A 10,933-nucleotide genomic window follows, 5' to 3' on the forward strand; every position below is an offset into this window, starting at 1 on the left:
TGCTTCGTATATGAAAAGCAAATCCTTCCTTTTTTGAATAAAATTCCTAAATTTCCTGTTTAATTCAGTTCAAGCCAAAAATGAATTTTTAATTGAATGGATATGTTTTGCCCAACTTTTCTCTTGGTATCATTTAGTTGTCAGTCGTCAGGTACGATCTTCCGAAAGAGAGAAGCTACGAGAAGGTTTGTCGAAACTAGTGAATGGCCTGAGCAGAAGTCGTCAGAGTCGAGTAAACAATTGTTTATAAGTCGAACGTTAAAACTTGGGTTTGTAAAAGTGATTTGTCTGGTCTGCAGAAAAGTGGTTTAAGAATCAAATGGTGTTGGTCCGTTAATCGATTAGTCGGTTTTGATCAGTATTTAAAGTTATTTTATTCTGTTTGATCCGTTGGTGACGTGTTGGTTTTTTTGACGTAAAGAAAATTTGTAAAATCAATAAGGCCTATCAAAATATTTTAATTTTGAATTCCATTTGGTTTTTGTCCGGCCGAGGTAATTTGTTGAAGTACCACCTCAATATCACCTTTATGTGACATCAACTGGGATTTAACTGTGAAACGAACTGTCAAACAAAATGAGCAATCAGAGCTTAGAAATTTATCGTTTAAAAGTCAGCATTTTGTTGTCAGTATTATATCAGTTTCCAGTTGTTTCTGCCTTAAATTGGGTGTAATAGATTATTTTTGATACATTACACCAAATTGCGACTGGTAGTTCAAATAAATTAAATGATCGCTCAGGGTCTGTTTAACAATCAGTAACACAACAAACTATTTCAAAAATGGTGGCTAATTGCCAACTATACACTCACCATATAATCAGTTTGATCTGTTCCAAGACAATTGGTGAAGGAACGAAGACTTCGCACAATAATTAGAAATATAAAGGGCCACCATTTTTGCCACTATTACTAAATAATTTTAAAGTTCTTATCTTTGCAGTATCCACAGAACAATTCTTTGATTTCAGTATCTTCTCTTGACCAATTCTTCTCAAAACATTTCTCTCCCTGAAAGTAGAAAATGTGAATGCGACAAGTGAATACTTACTTTTCTAGAGGACGAAAATCAAAAATTAAAAGTTTGTCTAGGAGTTTTGCTCTTTGATACAATTATAGAAAAAGGGAGAACATCAAAACCTTTTTTAAAACGTTATTTACAATGAAGCAAAGACCACTGAGTAGGGACCCCTTAGACCTCCACGTGGCTGCATTCACATCCAAAATGAATAAAGTCGTCAATAGATTTATCAAGCAAAACATTTTTGTTGGAGCGTTTCGCTAAAAATGTTTTACTGTCATATGTCTTGCTTTTCTCGAAGCCAACACCCTAATTTAGTCGAATTTCGAGATATGAAGAGTCGCTCAGACCAAGCAAACGATTCGTATTACGTCATTTAACTGAGATATGTCTCGTTTGGATTTCCAATGGAAGCGACATTTTCCAAAAGTAATGCTCACCTGCTGTTGTTATGACATAAAAGTGCTTTCGTTGCTCTTCTTTCCAGGTCCAAGGTCTTCTTCCTTCCAGATCTAAACGTCATGTTTAGCACAACGAACGGCACGTCTTCGCTCCTTCAACGGCGGACAGTGTGGTTTGCTAAAAATTCTACAACATCTGATGAATATGGATTAACGACTGCAGCCAATAATAGGCTGGTACGTCAAAGATTTGGCGCGGAGTTCTGTTTGCACGCTTAGCCAGCTAATCAAGAATCGAGCTCAATCAAAAGCATTGTGCGTGACGGATTGCATGCGACAAGAGGAAAAAATTCACGGCTGCTGAATTTTAGGAACTACTATGTGATCAGGAATTTACTCTAACGCTCGAAACGAGCTAATTTGAAAGACCGATGTCAGTAAAAGAAGTAGATCTCAGTAATGAATAATGTAATTTCTGACTTTTGAGTGACATGGAAACGAATTAGTCAGAAATTGATATTCTGATGGCTCGTTGAAGAGGTTCGCGTGGCATCATGGAAGTTTCGGAAAATTAAGTCATTCTAGGTCGGTCAGTCTTATGTTTCACCGCCCTCTTTTTTGTATCTGTTGCAATTCTGGTATTCTAACTCTCTGTAAAACATCATTACAATCATTGATTTTTCTTTGTGATTAGTAGTGCAACCAGGTTTGGGGTATTGTGCTGCTGCATTCAATAACAAATACGTTTCCACACATTTTTTGGCCATTCCTAAAGAGAGTTTTTCAGTGGTTCTTCGTATCTGGCGTAGCACAGGTTCTTTTTGTAGAACCCCTAGTTTCAGTGCACATGGCAAGATTGTATCAGGACGTGTAAACTAGAAGACTGACTGACTCATCCTAAGGGAAGGTACTTTTTATTGGGGAGGGGGGTTGGGTCGGGGTATTTTAGAAATTTTTTTGCGACGAAAGAAGTCGTGGCCCTCCCACTTCCCAGAATGAATTAATGCATGACCCTTCACAAATGCTTACACAAAAATATCTGACCCTAACCCCACCTCCTCCAAGACAAAAATAACCGGAAGTGAAAATAACTAGCCGGAAGAGTTACTCACATAACCGCGTCTGCGCACATAGCACTTAATTGGGCGGCGTGTGATTGCATGGTGAAAACTTGAAAATGGGCTTGGATGTACGAGAAATAGAAAGAGGGAAATGCGCTTGTGGTGAATGCGAGGATTTCATGAGGTCAGATGGAGCAACTCGTGGCTATTGTGGCTGTTTGCCGACTCGCCTTTTTAAAAAGGATGCCCGCTACTCCTCTGACTCTGGCACATCGGGTGCGGGAACAAGTGAAAGTGCAAATCCAGAGGAGTGGAAAGATGAAGACCTGAGGAGGCTCCCGAACCCAAAGGCGAATATACTGAATTCTCAAATAATATTCTGTCAAAATTCTACTTGTCCTTTTGGACCACTTGTCCCCACAAGGAACGCTTTCTCCGCTGTTTCGTGACAGAAAGAAAGCGCCAGTCGGAAGTTCGCGAGGCTTTGAAAGCAATAAATCACACCGGGGCATGGGTAATTTTCCAAGCTTGAACAATTGGAGAGCCTTCATTGTGAGAAAGGAGGGCTTTGTATGGAGTATAGGCGAATGTCGTGTCAAGAGCGAAATGGCTAACTATGTAAATTTTGCGAGCGCTCCACTTCCAACTCGACGACCATATCCCGACTATGGCAAGCTACCAAACTTCCATCATCTCTCTTGGAGTGCAACCCCCACCAATGGCCGCGGAGCCGGACGACTTCCAGCCTCGAGCTCAGATTAAGCGATTGTTTGAGGAAAGTGAACTAGACAATGGGGACAGTGAGGCTATAAGAAAGTTTTCAGATAAATACGTTGTCCCCGAAAAGCTTGTGGCAGAGTATGTTGAGAACCTTGCCCAGATAAAAATGCATAAGGAGAAGAAGAAAGAGGAGACCGAAAGGGAACGAATGGAACGGCTGAACCGGGAGTACAATGACATTGACTGGCTTGGACTGTATAACTCCGATAAGCTGTCGTCCTTGAGGGTGGGCGAACTATCCTTGTACTTTTTCCATCACAAGATCACCTTCAAAGGGAAGAAAGCTGATAAGGTCGCAGTGATCAAAGAGCACATTGGCAACTTGCTGTACAATTGTATGGAGTGTCAACGACCTCGGCAGCCCCGCGCTAAGAAATGTGGAGAAACAATTGACCTCATCACTTTCCGAGGTTGAAACTGACTGGCAAAGTGATGTAGTAGATCGAGTTGTCGGTTCAAGCCCGAGTAGCCTAAGTGACGAATTGTCACCGGAGACCGATTTAATACCAGAACCCCGCGCGGAAACATTACCGCCGTCCAAATATGGACGAAAGCGGGCTCGGGTCGAGAGAGACGATTATGTTAGTTGAGAGAAGACACTATTTTGATATAATATTTCGACACCTGTAAATAAGTCAGATTAATATTGACTGGTAGCTTTGCTTGTATATACAAGTTTTAGATTTCTAAACACTTCGCGTGTTTGTTAACAAATAAGAGTCAAGATGGAGTAATTTTTTCCTTGCCAAAAAAAACTGTGACCCTTCCCCGGTTGCGAATAAAACAGGTTTGACCCTCCCCAATTTGTAAAAAATTTACCAATGACCCTCCCCTCCGAAGCCCCGGGCCAAAAAACGTACCTTCCCTAAATAAACTTTTCACATTGAATGTCTCGTATGAGTGAAATCAGAATACGAAACATTTAACGTCCAATTTTGAAATTGCGCGAATAAGTAACTGGATAATTTCTCGTTATCCTCTTAGCAAAGGAACGTACGCTCGGTAATTTACCGGTGAAGGAAAAAAAACAAAGAACTTAATACATTGTTACTCTCTCATGAACTAAAAACAGATGAAAAGTACGCAAGACGAATGAAAAGCGTTCTCGCTCTGTCATACAGGGAGAAGGCAAGGGACCGGCAGCACGGTGCATGTAGCTGCAGTAGTCCTAGGCCGGTTAAGAATGATAAGAGCTACACAAAAAATAGGATAAATATATGTAAAAGTTGTGGAGGAACATGTTCATTTTTCTTGTCTCGAGTGTGGGACTTAGAAAAATATAATTTTGACTCTCCACGAGGAATCAAACGTCAAACCTTCGGAATTCGCGCTTTAATGCTCTACCACTGAGCCACAGAGACCCTATGATGAGCAACGGTTTTACAAGGTGCATATGAAAAAAAATCGATTCACTCAGTTGCCCTGCTAAGACGGCCGCGGAGTGTGGCACACGGCGCCATTTTTTGTTTTTTAGGCAAGCGTGAAGGAAGTGCGAGAGACGAGGCTTGCGCAAGTAGAAGAGCACGAAATAAAAATAAAATAAAAAAGGAAAAAAAAACTGTGGTCGATCTGCCTCCCTCGCAGATTCAGAGTGTTAGAGTGGATTGCAGCCTGCTTGACATTGCATTCCAAGCGTTCAGTTAAGTAAAACGAAGCGCTATACAAAACAGCGTGATAGTGGCGGTGGAGTGGAAAAGCGAGGGAGGCTTCGCAACTATTTGCATGCTTAGGGTAATGGTAAAAGTTGCATTGTCAAGTGGCCTTTTCTGACAGTTTCATCCAAATTATACTGTTATAATACCCTGTCCAGGGCATTCATGCAAACAGTTGATATAAGAATGACACGTAACTCATGAATAAGGTCAAAAGCATTTATTTACAAGTTTGTCATAACAGTTTCCAGTCATTAAACCAGTAATACAGCATTGATACAACCATCATTTTCCGGATTGTTTGTAACTTGAGCATATTTACCTAAAAATAATAACAAAGAAAACGTATAGTTAAACAATCTGAAGCACTCGACATCTCAAAATTGGATTACAAACACTCATAATACTAAATGTGAGAGTTTGACGCAACAAGGTGGTAAATAAATCTCTTTTCACAACCCCAAATACAAAAACTTCTCATGTTAAGATGTTGTGTTGCTCAAAATCTTTTAAAAACAATTCAAATTTTTTCTCCATTTACCACAAATTTAGCCTGTGTCAGGCTCTTGGATCATAGAAAAAGATTGAAAAAGATGCAGTTAATTCCCTGACAACCACAAGTGCTGTTTGTCACTTTCCACTCCTTGATTTGTCTACAATGATCCACTATACATTGCCAGCTGGGTGAGTTTTTCAGAATGAATTTAAAAAATGCTCCAAATTTTATGTATTAGTTTATGTCTTTGACAAGTCTCAACTAGAAAAGAGGTGCCACAGCAAAAGAAAACATAACCCATGCCATATATCATTGTTAAATACTTTGCCTTTGTTCAATCTGGATTTATGCAATCAAGGGTTTGTTACAAATGAAGGTATTCAGCTTTAACCATTTGGGTAACTTGGGGCATTTGATGAATATAGCTTCTCAGTTTTCGAATTGACCTCTGAAATCCCTTATTGTCTTGTATTTTTCTGACAGGTGATGGAAAGTATTTCTAGAAAATGTAATATTACATTTCATGTAGGCTTACCCCATACAACCTTGCCTCCTTGCGTTACTAAGCCAAGTTCACTAACATTGACCTGAGCAGAAAGGATGTAAATTTGGTAATTTTCTTCAACTCATCAAAATACACAACAAAGATACTTTGTATAATTTTCTTAATCAACTATACTTAGTGGTTGGGGCATAAAATAGCTTTGTTAAAATTTTGTTATCCATTTGAGAATGAGTTTGTTTAGACATACAACCTGTACATATATTAACAATCATTTTGACAAAGTCCTCAAAATTACCCAGATTACAATGTTATTATCATTATCCCAGCAAAGCACCAACTGTCACCTTTTCGGGTTAGAAAAGTTAAAAGACAGAACACACACAAGATGGCAGGTCCAATAACCCAGATTATATTGATGAGAGCACATGGTAATAAACATGACCACTGTACACCATGTGGGCTCATAGAATCATTCAAAAAGCTGAACACTCGATATAAAACATCTGTCCCAGGTGCCCACCCAGTGGCAGCTCATCCCAGTTTCCTTAGCATGAAGTGACTAAGGAGTATTTTTCCTCCCAACAGAATGGGAAGTCAGTTAATAACAACAGGTGGAGAGAGGCACTGTGGGAGGAAAGTGTTTTGGCCAAGAACACAATACAATGACCTGGCCAGGTCTTGAACCTAGACCTCTTGACTCAGAGTCCACTGTATGAACCAATCTGGCCACAACATCTTTTAGAAAAATATTGTAACATGAATTTTATCAGGGTCCTTAAAATTACTCTTACAATTTGCTATCTATCACTGTCAGTCAAAGAAAACCTGCTTTAGGAAAGGACCTTTACAATTCTTACCTCAACAACAGTTCCTTTTGTTATGACTCCTAGTTGTGTGTACATTGGTGACTGGGGATTCTTTTTCACTCCAATAATAGGAAGACAAAATGTTGCTTTTAACTGAAAAGTAACAAAAGTATGTAATAAACGTAGTAAATTATCTCAAAGACCAAGTTGAATAAGATTCAAAATTGAGTATGAACCAAGAATTTCTTCCACAGGTGATAGCTAATTGGTTTACATTCACTGTAATTTTAGCATGAGTCAATTGGTGAAACTTCAAACCATGTAAAATTCAGGATCTCACCTCAGGGTGCGTGACATGAGCCTTCTTGAATCTTAAACCCTAAACAAGAGCAATGAAAAGAAATGGATCAATATTTCATTTCAGCTTAATCAAAGATCACCCACCAGTTGAAATATGCAAAGTAGGCAGCTAATGGAAGTTCAATCTTTACTCTAATGTTGTTAATTTCAGAGAAAATAGGCAGTTATTTTGCTCCTCATAGATGGTAAACATTGCCTGTTGCTGGCTGTTAATGGAGCCTGTGCAGATTGAGGATTTGGTATCTTGTAGTGCAAGTATGCACATACAATGTACAGGTAAGGCTATGTATAGAGGCGTTATAAATGAGTCAATGCATACTGGCATTGTTTAAGAAAGAAGATCTCACCATTGGTCTGATAAACCTCTCATACTTTGGGGGTTTCCTTGTAAACCCTTCCCCAACATAACAGACCTTGGTTACCATCCTCTTCCATGCTTTTTCTAAAAGAAAAAAAAAACACAATCTTACAAAAACACAAAATACCTTCCCCTGAGATAATGAGACCACTGATTTGTGGTAATATACAAAAATATGCTTATACAATGACCACTATTTCATGTACATGTACACTGATGACATTTTCCTGATGGGATTTCAATATCTGGCATGCCTCCACAACATACCTTACGACTTTTTTTCTCTGTTAGCAGCCTCAAAGATGTACTGGGTTACTCAAGTTTAGATTTGACCAAACTCTGACATGTTTGAAGCAACTTATATAAACCCTCCCAGATTTGAAATGAAAAAGGTGTGGCACATGGCATACACATTGATACAGCTGCTTAAGGGGTTCAGTTGGCCAAAAGAGCCAATTTATCCATGACTTGATCACATTATCTAACTTTTGCATGGTTAAATTTTCCTGGGCACCATTATCATGAATAAATGTGTTTAAATTCAGTACAGGTAGCATATAACAGCCCGAAAACTTACTTTTGGACCTCCCTGTTTTGACAATTTTGAAAACTTCATCTTCCCCAACAGCTTTTACTTTAGGAAGTGGTACATCCCATTTTCCCTAATGACAAGCAAATAGTATTGCAGTTTGATTAATTACATAGAATTTTATGTGCTGTTAATGATACCAGTTGAATAAATTTCCAATACACTTGGAGAGATTATATTTTCCTGTTGGAGAAACAGGTTTACAAATGAAAGAGAGGAAGAGAAAAATTCTAAGGCTGGCCGTTGAAAAACATGGTTGAGTTTGATGTCTTTGAAGAGAGTTTCAATGTAACTTTCTCTTTCCTTCCATTTTTCCTTGCACTCAAGTAAAACAACACTGAAATGTGCTGTTCTACCTGACCCTGACTTCTAATCCAGAATTTTTACAACCTGTCTTTCACATAATTTGCCCAAGGATTCTAACTTGTGGCCTTATGATCAGATCATTTATTTGCATGCTCTACCAGTGAGCTGTAAAGTTAACACAACTTACCGCTTTCTCCTTTCTCTTTTGTTTGATCATATTACTGAGCACCTTTGCTCGTGATTGCCCTTCTCTGTCCAACAGATATGCAGGAACTGCACCTTCTGGTACATTTTGGCTGTCTTTTGTCTTTGTCTGACGTTCTTCATGCATTCTTAGTCTGTTAAATATTGAAATCATTAAGATAACATCAAAGAATCACACTATCTATATAACAATATGGCAGAGAACAACAAGTGCAACAAAACATGTTATTGATGAGCATCCCCTTACGTCTTTTTCATCTGTATTTTTTCAAGGCGACGCTTTTCATTATACATCTTGGCCCTGTCAAAGAGAAAGGACAATCTCAAACTTTGAAAAGGGGCAACAATACATATCATCAGAATTAAAATTTGCTGTTTTCTGCGTTTAACCAAATGAGTGGTGTTGCTAATTTAAGCTGCATCTTACACAAAAGTGTACCAAACCCTCTAATTCCTAACAAACACCTTGCAGGAATATAGACGGGCACCAAGGAACTGTCAGGAGATCATGACAAAGTGCTCAGGAGAAAGGAGGAGAAGCATTCATAATGAAATAGCATCCTGCCAGAGAGGAATAGGAACATTCTAAGTTGCTTCACGCTATGGCAACTGGGATAAAGTAGGGCAATGGGGCAATGGATCACCAGTCCAGAGAGGATTAATCAACCTTTTCAAACAGTTAATGAAGTAACATGAACATTCAACTTACTTGAGGCCATGGAGTTTGTGGGCATACTTTGCATGAGTATGTGGCTCACGACTTTCTTTTTTACGCCTAAAATACGCAAAGTTACTCAAATGTTAGTGTCATTCATTACCGTAAATAACAGTTCGCTGAAAAATCAACCAAACAATGGTGATCTACTGACTGATATAAGAACAAAGACTACATGAATTTGTGCCTACGTGATTTGAAATCCTCATCAATACTTCATGGAACTACATTCTATTGGAATCAATTACCAGATTGGCCCTGCTATTTAAATAATTACAACTCTCTCCCTGTTTATATTTCCACGGTGAAATTTATCTATCTATTTCGATTTTAATCTGAATTGTCCTCTGTACAACTCAGCTGTTTTATCTCTCTGTCTCTGTCTCTGTATCTCTCTTTCTCTGTCTCACTTACTTCTTTTCGAAGTGATCGAGTCTGTATCCACGGCGTTTCCTAGACTGTTCAACGTATTCGTTTTGCGGCTGAAATGATGAGCATGTTCGTTAGCTCTTTGACTCAAGATCAATCGTATCATTTAACCCTATCAACGTGCCCACAACTTCGTCTTCGTAGGGTAAATTCAAAGGGAATAATACAGCAAAAACAGTGTTCTTAAAGGCCAGTGTATAAAACTGTAGCACTCACCATGGCTGTATCTTCTTTTTCTTATTGTAATAAATCGTTGTTGGTGTAAAGAAACTCGAAATCTTCACTGTTTGGGTAACGATTTTGTTACACACGTTCGAGTAGTTTGTTAGCCATGCCTGAGAGACCTTCCCATGATGCAATGTTGCAGTCTGTGGTGAAACACGTTTCGTCACCAGTTTACCTCGACCTTGTTACAACTTTACATGGAGCGTTTCACTTATTTTCATTTGCAATATATGACAAATTTCCAAAACATGCATCTGGCCCAACGTTTTCTCTCTAGTTCACCGAAGTAGAGGTGGTTAGTGATAAATATTTACCGAGCTGCGAAGCGGAAGAAGATTCACAGACATCATCGACAAATTTGAAGCCCAACAGACTGTGCTTGTAATCCTTGAAACAAATTTTTTCATCTGCTTCATTAAAAGGTAACTTTTTTCTTCCCTAGGTGACATTGACAGCAAGACCTTGTGAGTGCGAAGGGGGTTGGGGGAGGGGGCATCTGGCGTAATGTCGTGTCGCCGGGTCCTGCAATAAAAATTTGTAGTTTTTCTACCCTGTTTGAGACAAATAATTGTTTTAGATTGTGGTTTATCGCCTTCATCAGCCACGTCTAGCATGATCATTGAGAGTATCTCAAACGAGAAATAAAAGTTGTCATTCACACATTGCCATTTGCCAACGTCTGCACTATCGGCGTTAACTTTGAAAAAAAGGGAACATCCCTTGAGAAACAAAAGATTTTCAGAGTTTTAGCAGTGGAGTATAAAGTCACGAAACGCTAGTCACCCTTTGCACTCAAATATCAGCATAAATATTCTCTATACTATTTTCTGTATAGTTCTTTAGTTGGTGATTATTTCCTTTATTCGTGACTTTAATGTTTGATTTAGGGCGATATTGTAAGGAGAAATAAGATGCTTCTCATTATTCGGGACAAAAGGGTTAAATCAATCTACATCATGCATTACACCTTTGTTTGCATGAAACCCTCTCTAAAAAACTCTTAAACCTTTACACCGTAAGGTCAG

General features: G+C 38.8%; 2 protein-coding genes and 1 long non-coding RNA gene across 3 annotated transcripts; 1 reads left to right on the forward strand and 2 right to left on the reverse strand.

Annotated features, from left to right (window-relative positions):
* Positions 1-413: 413 nt before the first annotated feature.
* Positions 414-1,593, reverse strand: LOC149046908 (uncharacterized). The gene is made up of 2 exons (XR_016186125.1): positions 1,462-1,593; positions 414-1,011 (listed from the first exon to the last, which is right to left on the reverse strand). It is a non-coding gene; the product is annotated as an uncharacterized LOC149046908 (long non-coding RNA).
* A 1,464-nt stretch (positions 1,594-3,057) lies between these two features.
* Positions 3,058-3,679, forward strand: LOC149046909 (uncharacterized). The gene has a single exon (XM_089204966.1). The coding sequence runs from the start codon at positions 3,151-3,153 to the stop codon at positions 3,676-3,678; it is 528 nt and encodes a 175-aa protein (XP_089061092.1). The 5' UTR covers positions 3,058-3,150; the 3' UTR covers position 3,679.
* A 1,441-nt stretch (positions 3,680-5,120) lies between these two features.
* Positions 5,121-10,051, reverse strand: LOC113679833 (ribosome biogenesis protein NSA2 homolog). Its single transcript, XM_089204967.1, has 11 exons — positions 9,900-10,051; positions 9,669-9,736; positions 9,249-9,314; positions 8,787-8,840; positions 8,523-8,673; positions 8,018-8,102; positions 7,430-7,524; positions 7,063-7,101; positions 6,774-6,875; positions 5,947-5,998; positions 5,121-5,237 (listed from the first exon to the last, which is right to left on the reverse strand). Exons 1-11 carry the CDS (start codon positions 9,900-9,902, stop codon positions 5,170-5,172), a joined length of 783 nt encoding a protein of 260 aa, XP_089061093.1. The 5' UTR covers positions 9,903-10,051; the 3' UTR covers positions 5,121-5,169.
* Positions 10,052-10,933: the final 882 nt, after the last annotated feature.

This window comes from Pocillopora damicornis, chromosome 4 (genome assembly GCF_964200805.1).
Source record: "Pocillopora damicornis chromosome 4, jaPocDami1.2, whole genome shotgun sequence".
NCBI classification, from domain to species: Eukaryota; Metazoa; Cnidaria; class Anthozoa; order Scleractinia; family Pocilloporidae; genus Pocillopora; species Pocillopora damicornis.